This window comes from Leptopilina heterotoma, unplaced genomic scaffold (assembly GCF_015476425.1).
Source record: "Leptopilina heterotoma isolate Lh14 unplaced genomic scaffold, ASM1547642v1 Lhet_17, whole genome shotgun sequence".
Lineage (NCBI taxonomy): Eukaryota > Metazoa > Arthropoda > Insecta > Hymenoptera > Figitidae > Leptopilina > Leptopilina heterotoma.
The window spans coordinates 462,262-486,962 of record NW_025110886.1 but is presented as its reverse complement, the minus strand read 5'-3'; the positions used below and the strand labels follow the sequence as shown (position 1 = coordinate 486,962).

General features: G+C 28.0%; 1 protein-coding gene across 15 annotated transcripts in view; it reads left to right on the top strand.

Annotated features, from left to right (window-relative positions):
- Positions 1–24,701, top strand: part of LOC122499658 (transcription factor 12) — a 231,710-nt gene that overhangs the window by 175,835 nt on the left and 31,174 nt on the right. For all 15 annotated transcript variants that reach the window (XM_043608123.1, XM_043608121.1, XM_043608124.1 and 12 more), the window contains one exon: positions 23,005–23,089. In XM_043608123.1, coding sequence (XP_043464058.1) covers positions 23,005–23,089 — 85 coding nt within the window. The remainder of the gene's footprint in view (positions 1–23,004; positions 23,090–24,701) is intronic.

Sequence of the window (24,701 nt, the reverse complement as noted above, 5' to 3'; positions counted from 1 at the left end):
AAGCCTGAAAGTGGGGTAAATATTTACTAAAAAAAAGAAAATTTATTAAAACCAAATAATTTTCTTTACATTTTCATTTTTAAGAACCTTTCTTCTTAATTTACAATTTAATTGAACCTCGAAAACCCCTTCAAAACAAATTTCAAGCAATTCGAATGATTTTTAGTTTTCTTTTCCGCCATATTGGATCCGCCATTTTGAATTTTTAAAAAACGACTTCAAATTCGTAATCAGCGACCCCAAAAACCCCCGAGGAACAAGTTTCAGTCGAATTTTAACGATTTTCGAAATTTGTCCGCCATATTGGATCCACCATTTTGAATTTTTAAAAACCGACTTCAAATTCGTAATCAGCGACCCCAAAAACCCCCGAGTAACAAATTTCAGGCGAATCCGAACGATTTTTTAAATTTGTCCGCCATATTGGATCCGCCATTTTGAATTTTTAAAAACCGATGTCGAATTTGTAATCAGCGACCCCAAAAACCCCTGAGTAACAAGTTTCAGGCGAATCCAAACGATTTTTGAAATTTTTCCGCCATATTGGATCCGCCATCTTGGTTTTTTCGAATTCAACATAAATTCGATATTTTCTGCTTAAAATCATCAGGAAAGCGTAAAAATAAAATTTTTTCTAAAAATTCCGCATTAGAATTTAATTTGCCATTTGATGTGGACAGAGAGACAGAGAGGAGATTGACAACAATAACGAGACTTGACGACAAGTCCAAGAATCTCCGGGAATCCCGAGAATAAACTGTACGGACGTGTATAACATGATGGGGTGAATGAAACTGACCATCGATTCTTAGAAGTGCAATACCATTAATTATTTATTATCGAATCTCTCTCTACAGTTCTTGCTGGTTAGTTAATTCTTTCCTTCTCTCTCTCTCTCTCTTTTCTTTTATTTTACCCCTCCCCCCCACAACCGCCATCGATATAAAAGGTCGTGAACGAGCAATTATTCACTATTGACGATAAAAGGAGGTGGAGGAGGAGGAGTGCTTGGGGTGAAATCGTCAGACGTCACAGAAGGCACATAACCGAGTTACGACATCGTTTAACTATCATCGATAGCCATTCAGTATTCACCAAACCCCCAAAAAAAAGACAGTTTTATTTCAAAATGGACTTTCTTCTTTGGAGAAGGAATAAAATTTTCTTTATTTCGATTAGAGTCTTATTTAGAGAGTAAGAATCGATTCGTTTAGATATTATAGTCGTTTTTCGATTTTTTTGGGTAATTCTCAAAATTTAACCTAAATAGCCTAATATTTTCTAATTAAATTGGAATTTTCTTCCTTAAAAGTGAGTCATCTAGAGTAATAAATGCAATTACCAAGTTTCAGAAGAATCTGTCAATTTGTTTAGAAGTTATAACCGTTTTTTGAATTTTTTTGGTGTCATTCCACGTGGAATTTCCCACTTTTTCGAAATAATTTTAAGTTTTCATCCATAAAAGTTGTATGCATTGCAGTAAAACACAATTGCCAATTTTTACAACAATCTGTGGATTCGTTTAAAATTTATAACCTTCTTTTTTGGGTAATTCTCAAAATTAAACTAAATAACTTAATAATTTTTAGGCTAAATTGAAATTTTCTTTCTTAAAAGTAAGTCATCTGTGGTAATAAATCAAATTATCAAGTTTCATAGCAATCCGTCAATTTGTTTAGAAGTTATAACCGTTTTTTGAATTTTTTTGGTGTCATTCCACGTGGAATTTTCCATTGTTTCAAAATAATTTTAAGTTTTTATCCATAAAAGTTGTATTTATCGCAGTGAAACACAATTGCCAATTTTTATAACAATTTGTGGATTCGTTTAAAATTTATAACCTTTTTTGGGTAATTCTCAAAATTAAGCTGAATGGCTTAATAATATTTAGCGGAATATTTAGGTAAATTGAGATTTTCTTTCTTAAAAGTGAGTCATCTAGGATAATAAATCAAATTACTAAGCTTCATAGCAATCCGTCAACTTGTTTAGAAGTTATAACCGTTTTTTTGATTTTTTTTGGTGTCATTCCACGTCGATCTTCCCATTTTTTCGACTTAATTTTGAGTTTTCATCCATAAAAGTTGTATTTATTGTAGGGAACAAAAATACTAAATTTTATAACAATCTATCGATTCATTTAGATTAACAGTTTTTTGAATTTTTTTTGGGTCATTCCACAAAAATTTACCCATTTTTAGTTTTTTCTCTATTTTTTGGGTCATTCCACGAAATATATTACCAAAAAATGTTTTTTTTTCATTTTTTGAAAGAATAACAAGTATTACATTTTCTTAATAACAATAAATATATTTTTTTGTCTATATAAATACTTTTTACAATTAAAAAAAATGAAAAAATGCGAAAGTCATTATCAAGAATGTTGAAAGTAAATGACACTATACTATAGGCATTTATTGTAGAAAAAAAATTCTATTTTAGAAAAATGAAGTTAATTCACCGAATATTGCAGTGATTGTGAAAAGAGAGAGAGAGAGAGAGAGAGAGAGAAAAATTTAAAGTCAACCGAGTCGTTTGTCTCTAATTGCGCCAATTAAGATAATTAGGAATATAATAAATTCCAATGTAGTTGAGTTTTGCTATATCAACCGACTAGGTGTGCAGAGAGGAACGTCTACTAGCTATAGATTTAGTCGAGAATATTGCGTTCATGTTGAAATTCCAGTTGATCATTAAGGTGCCTTCACAATTCAACACATTAGTGTGACTTTAGTGTCAATGCTCCTTTGTCTTGCTCGCTGTTGACTACTTAACTACGCACTTCATTTAAATACAATTTGCATTTACAACTTGTTTACGTCGAAGAAAAAAAAAGAAAATATTTAACTACATTTTTACTTTGTAATATCGATCGATTTGCATGTCAATTTTTATTTACATTTTTCTTTTAGATCGATTTATTTATCATTTTCCTTTTCTTTAGGGTCTGTTCACAATGTCGAATTCTATTCTATTTATTCAACAATTTTTTTCATAAAAAATTTTTTTTTCTACTTTTTTTATTTTTTTAAATTTTTCAATAATTTTAATTAATTAATCCGAAGTTTTATTTGTCATTATTATTATTTTTATTATTATTTTTTTTATTTTAAAAATTTTTATTATTCTTATTATTATTATAATTTTTATAATTGTTATTATTTTTATTATTTTTACTATTTTTATTATAAAAAAATAAAAAAATAAAAAAAAATAAAATATTGTTGAGTAAATATTAGTCTCATTTTAACTAACTTTCAAATGAATTGGGACACAATGAAGACACTGTCTTCTACTGTAAGGCCTCAAGGCCTGATCTTACAAAAAAGGAAAAAAAGCGCTCTCTTTCGAGAATGTAATTAAGTCGTTAAAGCCTTTTATTTTTTGTCTACCGGTCGCGTCGCGCTCTCCATCTCGTTGACTTTCTACTTCTGTGGGTGCTTGGCTCTCTCAAAAAAGTATTGTGTGTATGATTTACGAGCACCTTTAACTATAACACCAATCGTTACTTTTTTTTCTCTCTTCTTTTATTTTACTCCCAAAAAAAATTTGACACAAAGTTTTTTTTTCCTTCTCTTCATTGAATGGAAGTATAATTGACAGGTAGTAAAATATTTTTAACAGTCTATTTGTCAATTTACTGCCATATCTCTTTTTTTCAATATAAGAAGAGTTTGTTAAAGAGAAGGTTAAATAATGGAACATTTTGACCCTAGTGACTAAAAAACATTTCTCCAACCTTTTTAAATATAATCAGTTTGAATTTTTTTTGACTTTGGATTATTTTTTTAAACTAAAATTTTATAACTGTTTTTTTAAATTTTTTCATGGTACATTTCACATGAATGGATTCACTTTTTTTGGTCAATTTGACATTTTTTTCATTAAAAGTGAATTATCTGTGGTAATAAATCCAATTACCAAGTATCAGAATAATCCGTCAATTAGTTTAGGAGTTATAACTGTTTTTTGGTTTTTTTTTTGGAGTCATTTCACGTCGAATTTTCCATTTTTTCGACTTAATTTTAAGTTTTCATTCATAAAAGTTGTATTCATTGTAGGGAACAAAAATACCAAATTTTATAACAATCTGTCGATTCGTTTAGAAGTTATAACAGTTTTTTGAGTTTTTTTGGTGTCATTCCACGTCGAAATCTCTACTTTTTTGACTAATGTTTAGTTTTCATCCTCAAAAGTTGTATTCATCGCATGGAACACAATTACCAAGTTTCATAACAATAGGTTAATTTCTTTACAAGTTATAATCGTTTTTTTGATTTTTTTGGGGTCATTCCATGCAAATTTTCCACTTTTACAGATTTCGGTGAATTAATTCCTTCTTTTTTTTCAATAATTGCATGCAACCGGAAGTTAAATTTCCCTTAAGGTGACGATTCATGAAAAGTAGTGCCATTTTCTGCGAAACTGATAGATGTATCATAAATTCGATCACGTAGTTTATCAGCTGCTAATTGTCGATTATGTAGCCGATGCGAATAAGTCATGCAAGCATTGTTGGAGGCGCACGCTACACTCGATAAATAATTCAGGGGCATAATTGCTTGGCCAAGTGCACTGAGCGCTCATCCAAGGACACACACCAATCATTACACTTCTTTTGCAGATGATCGTAAATCTCTCCTTTTCTCTCTTCCATTTTTTCTCCCCTTCTTTTAATTCATTTAGCTACATTTTTGATACTCAGACACATTTCCATATTTTAAAGCATTTTTTTTAAAAATATACTAAAAATGAAGAACGATAATTTAAACATTTTTTTTATTTACTTAACTTTTTATAAATGTATAACATTATAGTCTATGTACAATACATAATATAAAAAAAAGGAAAAAAAATTTTTTTTGGTAAAATATTTTATGGAATGACCCCAAGAAATAAAGAAAAAAACAAAAAGTGGGTAAATTTGTGTGAAATGACCCAAAAAATAAATAAAAAAACAAAAAGTGGGAAAATTTGTGTGAAATGGACCAAAAAATAAAGAAAAAACAAAAAGGGGGTAAATTTGTGTGAAATGAACCCAAAAAAAATTTTTTTTCTACTTAACTTTTTATTAATGTATAACATTATAGTCTATATGTAATATATTACGAATAATATTATATATGATAATAAATAAAAAGTTAACTTTATCAAGAAAAAAAAAATGAAAATAACATTAGATGGTAATAATATTGACAATAAAAAAGATAATAATAATAAAAACAGTAATTAATAATAATAATTTTAAAAAAACGCGTGGAATCAGAAATTCGAGAACTTAATATTATTTAGCGCTATACGCAGTCATTAAAAAAAACATAATTAAGAAGAAGATACGAATCCGGAGGGGAAAGAAATTTAATTTAAATTGTAAGATGGGCTTTTGGATTCTAAAAATACATTTAAAGGAACATTTAGAAAGTACAATCTTGATTGAATCTACATTTGGGTCCTTTTTTTCTGTCCTCCTCTTACCTCGGATATTCACTCTCTGTCTCGTTCGCTCTCTTGACTTGAAGTGAAGGAGGCTCTTCGGTTGGGAATTACGTATGCGCACCTGCCCGCCTTTCTGCTACGGGAAATCGAGAAGGTGGTTCCTTGTTACTCTGGTTAAACGGCCTTAAGGCTCCGCTTACGTCATTGAGACACGCGCTCGCGCGCCGCATCATTTTTACGGTCTCTATACTATATATATATATATCAAAGCGACGACGATTAATTACTAATTATCGCTCGCTAATTGCTTTGAAAACTAAACATTTTATCGGCAATTTTCTTGATGTTATTTTTTAACTACAAATATCGTAGTTTATAGTTTAAAATAGTAATGTACATTTTTTTTCATTACTCATATTTTTTTATGATCAATTTTATATTTTGATTTTATTTTCATTTTTGATTGTCACGTTTTTTTAAATTTTATAGATTCTTGAATATTCTAAGTCTTTAAATAGTGGAAAAATTGTGTTTCTTGGCGTAAAGAAAGTTTCTACCAAGTTTCAGAACAATCCGTCAATTAGTTTAGAAGTTATAACCGTTTTTTGGATTTTTTTGGTGTCATTCCACACGAATTTACCCACTTTTTCTTGCCAATTTTTAAATTTTCTTCATTAGAAGGCATTTAGCAAGCTTAATATATTATTACAAAGTTTCTTAACTTTGTCAATTCGTTTAAAAAGTAAAGTCATTCTTTTTATTTTTCTCGGGATAATTCTCAAAAAGCTAAATAATTTTTAGACAAATTTAAATTTTCTTCCTTAAAAGTGAGTTATCTGTCGTAATAAATACAATTACCAAGTTTCATGACAATCCGTCAATTAATCTAGGAGTTATAACAGTTTTTTTTTGGATTTTTGGGGTCATTCCATGTAAATGTAATTATTTCATTTTACAAAACGTCAAAACTTAGATTTTCTGCCACAGAATTTTTACTTTCAGGGCAATAAACACGATTTTGAAGTTTCAAAACAATCCGCTAATTCCTTTTGAAGTTATAATAGTTTTTTGGATTTTTTTGGCGTCATTCCACACAAATTTACCAACTTTTTATTGACTATTTTTAAGTTTTTTTCATTAGAAGGCAGTAAATTATAATACTTAATATAATTTCAAAGTTTCTTAACAAATTCTCAAAATTTAACCTAAATAGCCTAATATTTTTAAGTCAAATTGAAATTTCATTCTTTAAAAGTGAGTCATCTAGGGTAATGAATCCAATTACCAAGTTTTATAGCAATCCGTCAATTTGTTTAGAAGTTATAACCGTTTTTTGCTTTTTTTTGGTGTCATTCCTTTTTTCGGGGTAATTCTCAAAATTTAGCAAAAGTAATTAATAATTTCTTGACAAATTGAAAATTTTTCCTTAAAAGTAAGTCATCTAGGGTAATAAAAACAATTATCAAGTTTCATGACAATCCGTCAATTTGTTAAGAAGTTATAACCGTTTTTTGGTTTTTTTTTGGGGTCATTTCATGTAAAAGTAACTTCGCCCTTTTACAAAATAGAATTTTGACTTTTAGAGAAATAAACACGATTACAAAGTTTCAAAACGATTTGATAATTCCTTTTGAAGTAATAATAGTTTTTTCGAATTTTTTGGGGTCATTCCATTCAATTTTTTACCAAAAAAATTTTCTTCTTTTCGTTTTCTATCCAGATTATACAAGAATTATAGTTTCTAAAAACTCTACAAAGAAATCGCAATTTTATTTTTCTCACTTGAAGAATATCTTTATTCAGTTGGTAAAATATTTTCATAACCATTAAAAAAAATTCTAATTTGTATAAAAAATATTTTAAAAATCTGCAAGTAATAGTTTTTCAAATGTAGGTTAAATTATTTTTTTAAAAACTAATCATTAAAAATTTGAAATTAAAATAATATTTGTTCGCAATCGTAATAAATTATTTAATATTCTAATGTCTTTTTTTGTATAAATTATTTGAAATTTTAATGTGCGAAATAAATTTAAAAATTATTTTTATCACACTTTGTGGATTTAAATTTTAAATACCATCTAGATTAATTTGTCTCTCAAATACTTATGACTTATTGAATTAAATTCAAGTTTGAGAATCATAATAAATTTACTATATTATTGATTTTAATAAAATAAGAATTTTTTGTTTCAGAAAATATATTTTTTAGAAATTAATTCTGTTTTTTTTATTGTCATTGCAAATTTTATAAAGGAGAATTTTTTTCTTCACCGATTTAATTTATTTTATTTTTTATTTTTCTTTTAAAGGGAAAGGAATTTTTTTTCTTTTCTATCTTGAACAAAAGTTTTAAACTACGTCAGACGGTGAATTCTAAATTAGTATAAATTGTATCACGACCTTTATGGACAACTATAACTTCTGTACGACATCGATCGTTGTCTTTGTTCTAAGATTCTGAACTATTCAGCTAAACATGCTATTTAGTCACACTCGAGTGACTCATTCGATTCACATTTTTCCTGTAGATTAGAAAAAAAATAAAAATATTCAAATTGTCCTATCTTATAGTAAAAAAATAATTTTTTCCATTTTTTTATTTTTTGAAAATTAAAAAAAATTTTTTAAAAATATATTTATTTGAGTAAATTTACTAAAAAAATTTTTTTAAATTTTTGATTAAGATGACAATTTTCTTTTTTTAAATGGAAATGACAATTTCTACTTGTAAGTTTTATGTTCCTCGTAAAGTGTCTTAATTGATATTCTAAGAGGTTTTGTTGAATTAGTACTACCGGAACTGTTGGAGTATAGAACATGCGTTCTCCATTTAAGGGAATTTCTTTAATGACCGGTCGTTCTTCCTTGGGAAACCACTAGCCCCTATGATACAAAGTGAACAGTACTAACATGGCGAAAGAAGAGACGACGCAAAACAACGAAGAATTAATAATTACCATTGGGACCGTTAAATGTCGATTATATGTTGAAACACTTGGTTTCCACTCATTCAACCAAACATGGGAATGACGGTTTATTTTTTGCACGATTCATTTTATGATTATTCACTTGAATTCGAATTTTCGTATTTATTGTTTTAAAATAGAAAAAAAAATGTTTGTCAAATTTGCATGGAATGACCCAAAAAATATTTGAAAATCATGAAAAATAATTTTGAAATTATTTAATGAAGTTATTTAATGACTAGAAATATCTTTGCTAGCTCTTACTTCTCTTTTATCGATCCTTGTCCAAAAAGAGTGGGAAATTCGACGTGGAATGACACCAAAAAAAAATCCAAAAAACGAATATAACTTCTAAACTATTTGACGGATTGATATGATATTTGGCAATTATGTTTAATACCCCAATTTAGTCACTTTTAAGGAAGAAAATTACAAATCTAGTAATATTTAGCTATTTAGTTAAATTTTGAGAATTACCGGAAAAAAATCCAAAAAACGATTGTAACTTCTAAGGAAATTGATGTATTGCTATGAAACATGGTAATTATGTCTATTGTTGAAAAAAGTGGATAAATTTGCATGGGATGACCCCAAAAATGGATTATTTTTGGGGGTCATTCCATGCAAATTTTTCCACAAACTTGTGATAACTTTTAAACAAATTGACGAATTGTCATGAAACTTTGTAGACATGCTCTTAATCACAGAATACACAAGTAAATGTATGAAAATAACGTATAAATTTAAATATAATAAGAATTCAAATTTTAGAAAAAAATTTAAAAAAATTTTTAAAAATCGAAAATTTTTATTATTGAGACAGAAGAATGAAAAATTCAATTGCTGCATTTGCACTGAGTGTAATAATCTTCGAGTTGAGAAGCTGAATGTGACGTCACAGGAGGCTTAAAAATACCTTTGGCGTTTGTATTTGAGGCCACTTGCCTCTCTATAAGTTGAACTCTCGAGGGAGCAGTTGTCGGTTGAAACAAAGGGTCGCTAACCACACAAAAAAAGCTTTATTACTTTCTAAATAACGAATATCTTAAAAAAAAAAGAAAAATATTTCCCCTCTTATCGAATATACAATATATTTATAACTTCGTTAAGTGCTTTTCATCTCAAATTACACAGTTACCCTCGATTTTGCTTAAAGTGAGGGAGAAATTAATAAAAAAAACTATTTAAAAACTATTGATAACTATTTGCAAATATTGACACCTCTTGATGACTATTTGTAACTATTTACAACTATTGATGACTATTTGCAAATATTGACAACTACTTATGACTATTTACGTCTATTGTTAACTATTAATGACTATTTATAACTTTTTGCAACTATTAACAATTATTGATAACATTTTCCAATTATTGGTAACTATTGATATCTATTGATAACTATTGATGACTATTTGTATTGATAATAATATTTTCTAACTACCACCAATTATTTACTGATAATTCCAAATTATATCAAATTTTTTCTTCTTTTTTTTCTTTTGCAACTATACTTAAAACTACATTCAGTTGCATTTGAAATGAATGCTTTTCCTCTAGAGAATAAAGTGGCATCCAGGGAGTAATTTGACTTTATCCGAAATTGATTAACGCATCTTAGGGGCTCGTGGCTGTTTCAAGGAAATCCACTTTCAAGAGTGCCTCTGACCATCGTTTTTAAGTGAAAGGAAGAATGCAATAACATAAGACGGAAAAATATCCTGGGACATGTTTCTTTTTAGCCCGCATATGTCTTAACGCACCTGCCCATCTTCCCACCAACTTTTGCTTCTCACTCCACTCTCATAATATATTTTTAACGTTAAATTACTGATATATTGTGAATTTTAACGCCTTTTCTCCATTTTTTTTATTACTAGGTACTTTTCGAAGTCAAAGAAAAAAAAAATAATTCTGTTGACATGTTTATATTTTTTTGCGAAAATAAAAATAATGAAACATCATTGCAACTATAATAATATGCTAGGAAGTAAATTTAAATTTTTACTCAACTGAAAAAATATGAAAAAAAAATTTTTTTTATTTTACTCTTTCAAAGTTAAAAAAAAAAATAAAAAAAAATTTTTTTTTAAATATAAAAAATATTCAAATTTTTGTAAATTGAAAAAACGAAAAAAAAAATGTTTATTTGGTGAATATGTGACTGATAAAGAAGTTTATATTGATGTTGGCCTAAGGGGCTTATTGACATGGATAAATATTATCGTTAGGGAATGGAATTTATCTAGTAGGCTCTCTCGTGTTATTAGGCTGATAGAGTTTATCAGTCATCTACAGACGCAGGTACTACACTCATTAGAGAATAATAGCGACGTACATTTTTCCAAAGAAACATCACCGACTCGAGAACAATACCAGGGTAATAAAGCATATTGGAGAACGGAAACTTTAACGGGCAAGCATCATGTAATGCTGTTAACCTTTGCACTTTGCAATCGTGTCGAGGGCGTGATCTATCAATTTTTTTTTTCTATTGAAAATTGAAAAAAAAATTCGTCACTTTTTCGGGTTTCTTTCTGTTAGGTATTTTTGCCGTGACTTTCCAATTTTATATTCATCATTATTCAATTGCATCTTGGTTTTTTGTTTATTATAAATTTATTATTTATTCATTATAAATTAAACAAAAAAAATTTTATAAAAAAAATTTATTTTAATTATAAAAAAATTATTATTTATTACAGTAATCAATATTTTTGACGATAGTAGAGAAAAGTACATGGTTTATACTATTTATAACCTATTTTTTTGAAGAAAATAGAAATTTGAATAAAAAGTGGTCAAATTACCGTGGAATGACACCAAAAAAATCCAAAAAATAGTTATAACTTCTAAACTAATTGACGGATTGTCATGAAACTTGGCAATTATGTTCCAGGCGATGAATACAACTGTTAGTAATAAAAACTAAAAATTATGTAAGAAAAAGTGGGAAAATTCGCTTGGAATGACACCAAAAAAATTCAAAAAACGATTATAACTCTAAACGAATAGAGATTTAAAAAAAAACTTGGTAGTTATGTTCCATGCGATGAATACAACTTTTAGGGATGAAAACTTAAAAGTTGGTAACAAAAAGTGGGTCAATTCGCGTGGAATGACACCAAAAAAATTCAAAAAACGATTATAACTCTAAACGAATAGAGATTTAAAAAAAAACTTGGTAGTTATGTTCCATGCGATGAATACAACTTTTAGGGATGAAAACTTAAAAGTTGGTAACAAAAAGTGGGTCAATTCGCGTGGAATGACACCAAAAAAATCCAAAAAACGATTATAACTTCTAAACGAATTGACGAACTGCTGTGAAACTTGGTAATTATGTTCCAGGCGATAAATACAACTTTTAGTAGATGAAAACTGAAAATTAGGTAACAAACAGTGGGAAAATTCCTGTGGAATGACACCAAAAAAATCCAAAAAACGATTATAACTTCTAAACGAATCGACCAATTGTTTCCAAACTTAAAAATTTTATTTATTTCCATAAATTGCTTACTTTTGAAAATGAAAATTTCGAATTAGTCAGAAAAAAAGGTTACAGGTGCACGAACCTAAAAATAATGCTGTCATAACTTTTAATTGAATTACTTTTTTGTTACGAAACTTTATAATTACCTTTTCTACCGAAAAATATTTATTTTTAGGTAGAACATAAAAAAAAATATAGAAGAGTATAAAAAATGAATAAAATTTTTTTTAAAAACTGATAGAGTATTAAAATTGTAATAAAATTGATAGAAAATACAAAAATAAAAATAAAATTCAATTTTCTTTTTGGGGGGTGAAGCAGAAAATGGTTTTTCGTGTTCTTTTTTGTCACTATCAACTAGTTTTGATAAATTATGTGACGATTCGCTCTTTAAGTGTCGATTCTATTTTTATGATATCGTCGACCTTCATTGGGGAAATATGGACAATTTTCTAGTTGGAATCAAAGAGTCAGATCCTCGTGTTGATAAGTGATTAATCGAAGGAGTCAGTTTATATGTGCGGGCATGAGTGTTCCCACGGTTTCTCGAGGGAGAAAATAATAATATACCTTTGAATAGTTGTGAGGATCTATAAAGACCGGCACCTGGATCTATTATTGCTAGGAACGTCTTCACAATTAACGATATTATCATTGCGACATTAGAATTTTTATACTTTTTTTTATTGTATTTTTTGTTTTTTACTTTTTGTTTTTTATTTTCTGTTTTTTTCCTTCGTTGTTTTTATTTTCTTTTTTTTTAATTTTTTCTTTTTTTTTAATTTTTTATTTTCTTTACAACAATTTTATCCCGTTTTATTGATTTTTTCTTTAAAGAAAATTTGTCATTTTTAAACTATTTTATTTTTTATTTGCAGATGTTATCGTCAACTATTCTTTAAATTGTCATTTAAAATTCTTCCTTCCACTTGTTTAATTACTGATCGTATAGTCTTTCTTGGTATTTATAATAATTAAGTTCCGGACCGTTGATTATGTAATATATAAAGTTATGTGTCGTACTTCCTCTCACGTGTCATTTACCGGTGAGACACTCGCTTAGAATATCATTATCAATGCAAAAAAAGTGCCTGGAAGTAAAATTTTTCTTTTTTTTTAATAGTACTACAGTTGTAAACATCAAAGTATTTTAGAAAGCAGTAAAAGTTTCAAAATAAGAATTTACTCCTTTTGGAACGAAAAATTTGAAAATACGAACGGAATGACCCAAAAAAAAGAAAAAATTGTGAAAATTCGAGTGGAATGACCCAAAACTCCTTTTTGAACGAAAATTGTGAAAATACGAACGGAATGACCCAAAAAAAAGAAAAAATTGGAACAATTCGCGTGGAATGACAAAAAAAAAAAATCAAAAAAAAGGTTCTAACTTCTAAATGAATCGATAGATTGTTATAAAACTTGGTAATTTTATTCTCCACGATAAATACACTTTTTAAAGATAAAATCTTAAAATTAATAAAAAAAGTGGGAAATTCGACGTGGAATGACACCAAAAAAATCCAAAAAACGGTTATAACTTCTAAACTAATTGACGGATTGTTCTGAAACTTGGTGGTTATGCTCCATTCGATGAATACAACTTTCAGGGATGAAAACTTAAAAGTAGTTAATAAAAAGTGGGAAAATTCGCGTGGAATGACACCAAAAAAATTCAAAAAACGACTATAACTTCTAAACGAATCGACAGATTTTTTTTTAAACTCGGCAATTAGTTTCTTCAAGGCGTAAAACATACTTCTACATCAAAAAAATCTCAACTCTCAAAAAAAAAAAAAAATTTCCTTTTTTATGTAAAAAAAATTTATAGCGGGAAAAAAGTGTAATAATTCAAAAAAAATATTTCCTCTGTGGTTAACTCAATTCAAAGGAGATTTATATATATATTGAAATAGTATAAGAAACAGGGAGAGAATAGAAAAACGTGTAATAATAAAAATGTCCTCTCTCTGGTGTTACGAGGTGGGATCAGAAATCTTAATACGTTTCGAGTGTCCACGCAGCGACAGTCAGCAATTTTCTGGACCAATATAAATGTCCTACATTGATTTAGTTGGATATCCAACTCTTGGGACGCCCTCGCCTCGGCCAATCCCGAATCGCCACCGATGTCTCAATATAGCGCCTCGTCATGGAAATACAGAATTTTGCCGTTTCACTAGATCCGCACACAAGGAGGGAGTTCCCTTCTTATTTTTCCATTTTATTAACATTGTCTCACGATATTTTAAATCAAACAATTTTTTTTCCATTTTTTTATTTTAACTCAATATTTTTTCAAACTCGATCTTCAAAATCACTTTTGGACCGGAAAAATACATTCAAAACTCAATTTTTTAGTTGGACTAAAAAATTTTTCCTTTAATATTAAAAAAATTCATTCAATAATTAGGTCAATTAAAGGTCAACTAAAATTTTTTTTGTAAATTAAAGGTCAATTCGAAAATTTTGCCACCAAAGGAGAAGATTATTATATTTTTTATACAGTAAAATTTTCCTTTGAATCTAATTAAATTATAAATTTAAAAATATAAAAATTATATTTTTTATAAAGTAAAATTTTCCTTTCCTAAATAAATTGAAAGGAAAATTTTAAAAATGAAAAGAAAGGAAAAAAAGATTAAAATTTTAAAAAAAATCACGAATTGTAATAGTTTTTGAGAGAAAAAAAAAATTTCATTAGGAAATAATAAACAATAGTTGAATGCTGAGTGCTTGGTTTGTTGTCGCGAAATAATGAAAAGAAATGAGAAGAAGGAAAACTGGTTTCACGATAAAAAAAGAGAGATGGAAAAAGTATGTTCGCGCGTGCGCGCCACCACACACTCTCTTTCATTCTGAAATGCATTTTCGCTCAACGGTTACTCTAGTTGCTGCCATTAATCCAACTACTCATGCACCACTTATTAAATCCACATTCGCATGATACCATAAAGCAGACAGTCGATAGAATCGCGTCAGAGCGTTGACGCTCGCCTTCACTGTTCACTCCACAATATCAAACATCTTTTGCCACACACAAACCATTCTCTGCGCTTATTTCACTTTTCTATCTCTATACATGAATATTCTCTATAAATATGTTCGTCCCTCATTATTTTAATAATACACTTTAGCTATCCTTCAATTCTATATACTCTACACTTATATTAATTCTCGAATACAAAAATTAATATCAATTTCCATTAAATATTTATCTATAATATTAATACCGAATACGTTTATTTTTTAAGAGTTAGTTTGTTCGAATTTATTTTAAATGAACAAATTTATTTCGTTTTGATACTACCTGCGATAAATGTAACTTTTAAGGATGTCAAGTTGAAATTTTGTCAAAAAAAGTGGGAAATTCGTCGTGGAATGACACCAAAAAAATCCAAAAATCGGTTATAACTTCTATACGAATTGACGAATTGCTATGAAACTTGGTAATTATGTTCCAGTCGATGAATACAACATTTAGCAATGAAAAGTAAAAATTAGGTTTAAAAAAGTGGAAAAATCCACGTAGAATGACCCAAAAAATAAAAAAAAAATTTTAATTTTTATAACTTTTAAACGAATCGACAAATTGATATAAAATTTGGTAATTTCGTTCCCTACAACGAATTTCAAATGAATCGATAAATGAAGACGATACTATTGCTCCGAATTACCCGAAAATTTTTGAAAAACGAATGTAACTTTTAAACTAATTAACGGATTGTTTTGAAACTTGGTAATATTTTTAATGTAGTAAGTGGCTTACATTTAGTTAAAATATTATTAAATTCGATACAAAAAAAGGTGGATATAATTGCCCTGAATTACCCGAAAATTTTTGAAAAACGATTATAACTTTTAAACAAATTATTGGATTGTTGTAAAACATATGATAATAGTTTTTATTACCACAATTGGTTTACTTTTAATGAAAGAAATTTCAAATTTCTTAATAAAAGTGGATAAAATTTCACGGAATTACCCAAAAAAAAATTCAAAAAACGACTATAACTTTTAAACAAATTAACGGATTTTTGTAAAACTTGGTAATTGTTTCTATTACCATGAAGGGCTTACTTTCAATGAAAAAAATTTCAAATTTGTCAATAAAAGTGGATACTTACAGTTTAATGGAATAACCCCGAAAAAATCCCCCAAAAACGGTGTTACTTTTTAATTAAATTGACGAATTGCTTTAAAAATTATATTTATTACGATCTGTGACTTACTTTTAATAGAAAAAATGTCAAATTGACCGAAAAAAGTGAATGCATTCGACGTGGAATGACACCAAAAAAATCCAAAAAACGATTATAACTTCTAAACGAATTGACCAACTGCTGTGAAACTTAGGAGTTATATTCCAGGCAATGTTTACAACTATTTTAGTAACAAAAACTCAAAATTAGGTAACAAAAGTGGGTAAATTATATATACTTTTTTATGATAAAAAATAAAAATCCTGCATTTACCCAAAAATTGTCTCCAAAAATTTGCTGGTCATTCCGTACAAAATTACACACTTTTCAGACAATATAATCAAAAACCACTTTTTTATTTTACAAAACTCTTCTATCATAAAATAAACAAAAAATAATATTCAAAAAAATTGTCTCAAAAAATTTTGTGGGTCATTCCGTACAGTTTTGTACACTTTTTAGACTTTATTGACAGAAACCACTCTTCTGGCTTCCAAAACTGAAATAAACAAAAAATAATGTTCAAGAAAATTGTCTCAAAAATTTTTTTGGGTCATTCCATACAATTTTATACACTTTTCAGAAAATATAAAAAAAAACACTCTTTTTGTTTCCAAAACTGAAATAAAGAGAAAATAATGTTCAAGAAAATTGTATCAAAAATTTTTTTTGGGTCATTCCGTATAATTTTATACACTTTTTGGACTTTATGAATAAAAACCACTGTTTCCAAAACTTCGAAAACTGAAATGGGTAAACAAAAAATAATGTGCAATAAAATTGTCTCAAAAATTTTTTTTGGGTCATTCCATAAAATTTTGTACACTTTTCAGAAAATATAAATAAAAACAACTCTTTTAATTTCCAAAACTCATTTAATCGTGAAATAAACAAAAAATAATTTTAAAAATTAATTTCCCTTCGATTCGGCAATGTTTATATAGGCGATGGAGAAATTGTGAATCGTTTTACATTGTGTGGTAGGTGATTGGACGCGATGTCGGACAAACGATAATAGTCCTATACGTCCACATGTATCTTTCTCTCTCTCTCTCTCTCTTTTGCGGCAATTCTTGTTCCTAAAGTCGAAGTAGAATAGTAAATGCACAGCAGTTACGATAGCACGAGGCCTGCTGTTCATCGCTTCTATTTCCTCTATATGAGAAGAAGAAGCATAAGAAGAAAAAGAAGAAGTGGGGTCTGTGGAGGCGTTCGATTGGCCGACCATTGGCTCTTCTTCCACCTTCACCCCTCTTCTCTCTCCTCGTCCTTCATCACACGACTCCTAACACAAAGTTTTGCGTTGCATCGAAAGGAAAGGCCAGTCGTGCGTAGTCTTTCGTCATTAGTGGGTAAATTTTTGTTCCCCGTTCCATTTTTTTTTGAGGGAGAAAAAAAATTCCCCCTTTACGAAGAAAATTTTAATTTTTTAAATTAAAATTTTACTTTTTTTTAATTAAAAATTTAATTTTTCGGTTTTTAAACTTTGGACATTAACTTTTTTTGTTTTTTAAACTTTGTGTTGTGATATTTTTAAAGTAAATATACTTTTTTTTGGATTTAGTGGAAAATTATTTAGTGAATTCGAAAAAAAAGAATTCGGCAACGAATTTAGCCGAATGGTAAAATTTAGAAAATTTTTCGAAATATCATTGTAAAGACGTTAAGGTGAATGTGGAGGAAATTTTAATACTATTCGGAGTGGAAAGTTTTGTGAGGACACGGAAAAGGAGGGTTTCTTTTTTTTGGTTCGGAACACTAATACCTAGAGTTGTCTGATTCTGTGGAATATTTTAACATATATCATTTTTGTCGTGAGTGGAAATATTTACGAGCGGGCGGAAAAAAGCGCTTTTTTTGGAAAAAGCGTCAAAAAAAAAATTAAAATGGAGAATGTAAAATTTGAATGAAAATGATGACCAGCTGAGAAGCGCGTGGCCTCTGGTGACTTCTCTGTCTCACTCCGCCTACTTTTCTTCGTTCGTTCAGAGTTGGTGTGTTGTGTGTGGTGTCGACGATCTTTTCCCAAGTGCGTGCGTGTGTTGCTCGCATCATCCTCAGTCCGACGGTAGCTGAATTCGCGCACTGTTGCCACATTTCTCCACATTCGACAAAATACAAACTCACATCATGTTCGTCAGTCCTACAGACTATACAAATTATAAAATGGTATTTTTATTTTTTATACTTTGATATTATTAAAATTTTGGCTCCTGAGATATTTTAATTAAAAAAAAAAATTATTTAGAGAAAATAACTAATAATTATTAGTAGAATATAAATTTTCATAAGAAAATTTACAAATATTAGTAGAAAATTAATAATTATTATTAGAAAGTAAATGATTATTAGCAAAAAATAACTAATTATTAGTAGAAAATAACTAATTATTAGCTAAAAATAACTAATTATTAGTAAGAAAATGACTAATAATTTGTAGAACATTACAAATTTTTAGTAAAAAAAAATTACTAATTATTAGTAGAAAATAACTAATAATCAGTAAAAAATAACAAATTTTTAGTTCGAAATTAACTGATTTTTAGAAAAAAATAACTATTTTTATTTTAAAAAAAATTTTTTTTTAGAAAAAATAACCAATTTTTAGTAGAAATTTGATAATTATTAGTAGCTAATAATTTAAGAAGATAATTACAAATTATTGGTAGAAAGTTACTAATTATTCGTAAAAAATCACTAATTATTAATAAAATCTTGTTTTTGAAATTTACTTTTGCTTTGGTCTTTTTCTTATTTAACATTTTTATTATTTTCAACTCTACAACAGAGTTGTCACAGGTCAGGGATATCACAAAATTTTACAGAATTTTATTCTCAAAGTGCAGTAGAAAAATATCAAATTTCTAGAAATCCTACAAAAATTCAAGTTATTTTTGTCCTATGAAAATATATATTGAAAATGTCAAATTTTCTTTGAATTTCCTTTTTCATTTTAAAAAGTTTATTTTTTAAATATTACAGTTTGCGAGTTTTATAGAATGAAAAATTCAATTTTCGTATTTAAATAATATTAAATTCGGAAATAAATTTCTGAAAATTATTATAAAAATATAATTAATTTGAAGTTGAAGAATTTTAGTTAAAAATTTTCAGAAAATAATTCAATATTAGAATACAACTTTTAGTAATGAAAACTAAAAATTAGATAATAAAAAGTGGTAAAATTTGCTTGGAATGACCCAAAAAAATCAAAAAAATCAAAAAACGCTTATAACTTCTAAACGAATTGACCAACTGCTGAGAAATTCGTTTTACTGCTGAGAATTATGTTCCAGGCGATGAATACAACTTTTAGTAATGAATATTAAAAATTAGGTAAAAATGTGGGACAATTCGCGTGGAATGACCCAAAAAAATCAAAAAAATTTTCGGGTCATTCCGTACAAATTTATACACTTTTCAGAAAATATAAATAAAAACTCGGATATTTTTTTTCTCATTTTAAATGGAATAAAAAAAATATTTATATTAGAATATTATTGTCTCTAACGATTGTCCTTGTTTAAAAATGATTTGTTAGTTTCGCTTTAGATTATACCAGGAGAACATGAAACGCGCTGGATGCATAACAGGGTCATTAAATTAAAATGGAACAATTATCTCACTAAACTTTAACGACTCACTATACTGCCATCATCATCATCATCATCATCATCTTTGATGTCATTTTAGAAATTTATTTACTAAAAAAAAAATTATATACAAATATTTATGAAAACAAAAATATCATTTTTTCATTAAAAAATATTTCTGTTTTTTATTTTTGAAAAATAAAATTCACGTAATCTTTATATTAATCTTAATGTTTTATGTAATAAAAATAATAATAATAATTTTATATTATATTTATAGTTTTTATAATCTTTATATTTTTATTACGTGCTCTTTAATAATCTTTTGAAAAGAAATATTTTTCCAAAAAATGTTATACAAATTGAAATAAAATGTAATTTTTATACATAATATAAAAATTCCTGTTTATATATAATTTTTTTTATCATTAATTAAAATGCAAAAATATATTATTCAAATAAATGTAATTATTAAGAATTGAGAAAAAGACAATTTTTTCTTAATAACTCTCCTTTTGTTTGCCTCGAGGTCTCTTTTATATCCTTATCAGCAATGTTATAGTTAATTTCCATATTTATTGAAAAGGCAATATTCAAAAGAGAGACGCCGGATCAAGTACAAAAGCGATGAATTAAATATTTACATTGACGAAACTTCTCTTTTCTTTCTTTATTCAAAAAAAAAAAAATTAAAACAATTATTTTTTATTTCTGAGAGGAAAAAAAAATATCGAAAAAAAAATTCCCTTTCAATTTAAAAATTTATTTTTTTTCCGTGTGAAAAAAAATGTTTTTTACATATTTGTTTTTTTTTTTTTGGAGAATTACCGACACACACGATACTCATCTTCTGGTAAATTCGAGAGTGCTCTAATTACAGAGTAAACGCGCGCTTTCAAATGGGGGAGTGAAAAACGAGAGAAAAATCCATACCAGAGATTGTCGACAATCAATCCGACACGTGCCACAAACACGTGTGAAGGAAAACAACCCAATTGGAGATGGTGGTGGGAAGAATAGAGAGAGAAGAGAGGGGTGGGGGGTAGGTTTGGAATTCTCGTCTCATTGAAACATTACACACCCTTGAACTAGTCAAATATACTCTTGAAACCGCAAACTAAACGTTATGTATTTAGTCAAATAATTGAGACTTTATCAATCGCAATTTTATCAAAACGAAATACGTTATTTGAAAAAAAAATTTATTTCTTACATTTTAATAATTAATTATTTTCAATTTGAACACTGTATTCGTAATCAGCGACCTTAAAAACCTCTAGATACTGAGTTTAAACTGAATTCGAACAATTTTTTAAAAAAAGTTCGCCATATTGGATCCGCCATTTTGAATTTTTAAAAACAGACGTTGAATTCGTAATCAGTGACCCTAAAAACCCCTGGATACTAAGTTTTAACCGAATTGGTTTAATTTTTTTAAAAAAGTCCGCTATATTGGATCCGCCATTTTGAATTTTTAAAAACGGACCTTGAATTCGTAATCAGCGACCTAAAAAACCCCTAGATACTGAGTTTAAACTGAATTCGAACAATTTTTTAAAAAAAGTTCGCCATATTGGATCCGCCATTTTGAATTTTTAAAAACAGACGTTGAATTCGTAATCAGTGACCCTAAAAACCCCTGGATACTAAGTTTTAACCGAATTGGTTTAATTTTTTTAAAAAAGTCCGCTATATTGGATCCGCCATTTTGAATTTTTAAAAACGGACCTTGAATTCGTAATCAGCGACCTAAAAAACCCCTAGATACTGAGTTTAAACTGAATTCGAACAATTTTTTAAAAAAAGTTCGCCATATTGGATCCGCCATTTTGAATTTTTAAAAACAGACGTTGAATTCGTAATCAGTGACCCTAAAAACCCCTGGATACTAAGTTTTAACCGAATTGGTTTAATTTTTTTAAAAAAGTCCGCTATATTGGATCCGCCATTTTGAATTTTTAAAAACGGACCTTGAATTCGTAATCAGCGACCTAAAAAACCCCTAGATACTAATTTTGAACTAAATTCGAAGAATTTTTACAAAAAAGTTCGCCATATTGGATCCGCCATTTTGAATTTTTAAAAATATAATTAATTTAAAGTTGAAGAATTGTAATAAAAATTTTTAGAAAATAATTCAATATTAGTATACAACTTTCAGTAATGAAAACTGAAAGGTAGGTAAAAAAAATGATAAAATTTGCTTGGAATGACCCCAAAAAAAATAAAAAAAACGCTTATAATTTCTAAATGAATTGACGAACTGCTGAGTAACTTGAGAATTATGTTCCAGGCGATGAATACAACTTTTATTAATGAAAATTAAAAATTAGCTTACAGAGTGGGAAAATTCGTGTGGAATAACCCAAAAAAATCAAAAATTTTGCAGGTCATTTCGTACAATTTTACACACTTTTCAGACAATATAAATAAAAACCTCTCTTTTAGTTTCCAAAACTCTTCTAATCGCGAAATAAACAGAAAATAATTTTTAAAATCAATTTCCTTTCGATTCGACAACAGAATTAGTTAAAAATTTTAGAAAATAATTCAATATAGAAAGAATGTTATAGTTGGAATTCTTTAAAAATTCTTAAATTTCAGATGATTTCAAATTTAAATTTTCGAAAATTTATACTTTGAAAATAATTTTAATATTGGATTCGCCAAATTGGATCCACCATTTTTTGAATTTTGAAAAGCAGAAGTTGAATTCGTAATCAGTGACCCTAAAAAACTTCCAATTTGACGAACTGCTGAGAAACTTGAGAATTATGTTCCAGTCGATGAATACAACTTTTAATAATGAAAATTTAAAATTCGTTAACAAAGAGGGAAAATTCGCGTCGAATGACCAAAAAAAAAATGAAAAAATTTGTGGGTCATTCCGTACAATTTTGTACACTTTTCAGAAAATATAAATAAAAAATATTCGTTTAATTTCCAAAACTGATCTAATCATGAAATAACCGCCATTTTGGATCCGCCATCTTGAATTTTGAATTTCTGATACAAAATATCAAAGAATTGGTTTAAACGTCAGTTTTTTCGCTTAGATTTAAGAACTATCTTTTTTGGGATAAATGTCGAGGAAAAAAAAGCAATGTGTCAATTTTTATACTTTTATATAAAATTTTATACTTTTTATATTTTTATACTTTTATATTATAGTTTTATACTTTTATATTTTTATACTTTTGATACTTTTGATACTTTTTATATTTATAATTAAAATCATATAATTTATTAATTATTAATTATCTTGTTTTTAATAAATTGTTAATAATTTTCCTTTTGCCTTTTTTTTGTTACAGTATGGCTCTGATGAATTCGGACAGGATTCTCCGAGATACACTTCACCAAAGGCTGCCGCACTTTACGCGGATTCCTACTATATCGGTAAGTTAATTTTTAATTCTCGAAAAAATTTTCTTTCTCTCTATTTAAATCTCGATGAAATTTTAGCTTAAAGATTCAAAAATAAAAATAAGGATTCTTAAAAATTGCGGTCGATGATCTTTTTTTCCGTTTTTCTTTATATCTCGAGTATTTCCGGAAGAGGGAAATTTTCTTTTTTTCACTTTTCTTTTCATGCTTCATCTCCTTGAGCGTTAGATGAATGTGATCGAATCGAATCCAAAGGGTCAGGAGAGAGAGAGAATAGAATAGAGAAAAGGGATGAAAGAGTTTAGGAAATTGGAGAAAGTTCCATCGTCCGTAAAAGTGCTCTGACAAAGGGATTCGTCGATAGATTAAATGCGCAGGACTAAGAAAACGTCGTCGTCGTCGTAGTCGTCCTTACGGATCAATATTCGCGATTCTCGATAATCGATTCTTTCCCCCTATTTTTTGTGTACAATAAAAAGAAACATCTCCCTCTTTTCCCCCTTTGAAAACGAAAAAAAAAAGGTCGCGAAAAAGTCTCTAACCAAGAAAGAGAGAGAGAGAGAATATGAAGAAAAATATTTCATCCCTATTTTCACAAATGGAAAAAGAAACTGCCTTTTTCTTTTTATAGACGAAAAATAGTTTTCTTCGAAAAATTATTTTTAAATACAAAATAAAATTCTTGACTCGCAATGTTTTTCAGGGGAAAAAATGGAAAAAAATTATATTGAGAGCAAAGTATTAAAGAAATACATGAAAGTTATTGCCGTTCTTTTCAAGCGGAATTACGACTCTTGGATTCTATTTTTTGTTCCTATCGATAAAGTCTCGAGGAGAGTAAAAATCGTAAATCAGTGGCAGTTTTTTTTTTAAAGCCCGAAAGTTATTTTTTTCGAAAATTAATAGCAGTTTTTTTTTATTAACTCGCGATAGTTTTTTTTTGTGCGAGTCTTATGACTCATGAAATGATTTTTTTGTTTTTTCTAGAGCCAATCAGAAAAAAGATAAAATTATTTTTTCTGCTTGAAAAAAAAATTTGTTGGTAATTTTTTTGTTGGGGTTAATGTTAATTTTTTTTTTGTTAATTGAGTTTTTTTTAAGTTGGCGAGATTTTTTGGTAATTTTTTTGTTGGGGTTAATGTTAATTTTCTTTTTTTTTTTTGTTAATTGAGTTTTTTTTAAAGTTGGCGAGATTTTTTGGTAATTTTTTTGTTGGGGTTAATGTTAACTTTTTTTTAATTTTTTTGTTTTTTTTTTGTTAATTGATCAGTATCGAGTGGGGTGACATGTAAAATAAGTGCCTTTCGGAACTCTGTTTAGTTGTCGATTTAGCAGAGCATTGAGCACGTGCAGCGCATTCCACGGTCAGTGAACGGCACGTGCTTTTCACCGTTCGTTTCTTTTTTCTTTTTTTCTCTCTCTTTCCCTCGCGGTACGATACTACTCTTGACAGCGGAGAGAATTACGTATAACAAAAGGGAGCCCACAATTGGATTCATTTAGAGAGTCAGAGAGAAAACAAACACAAAAAGGAGATGATGCGCTTTATTGAATCATAAAATTAGAATTACCGTCAATCGATAAATGGAGATTAAATGTTGACTTTTGGTTTTCTTCTTTTTTT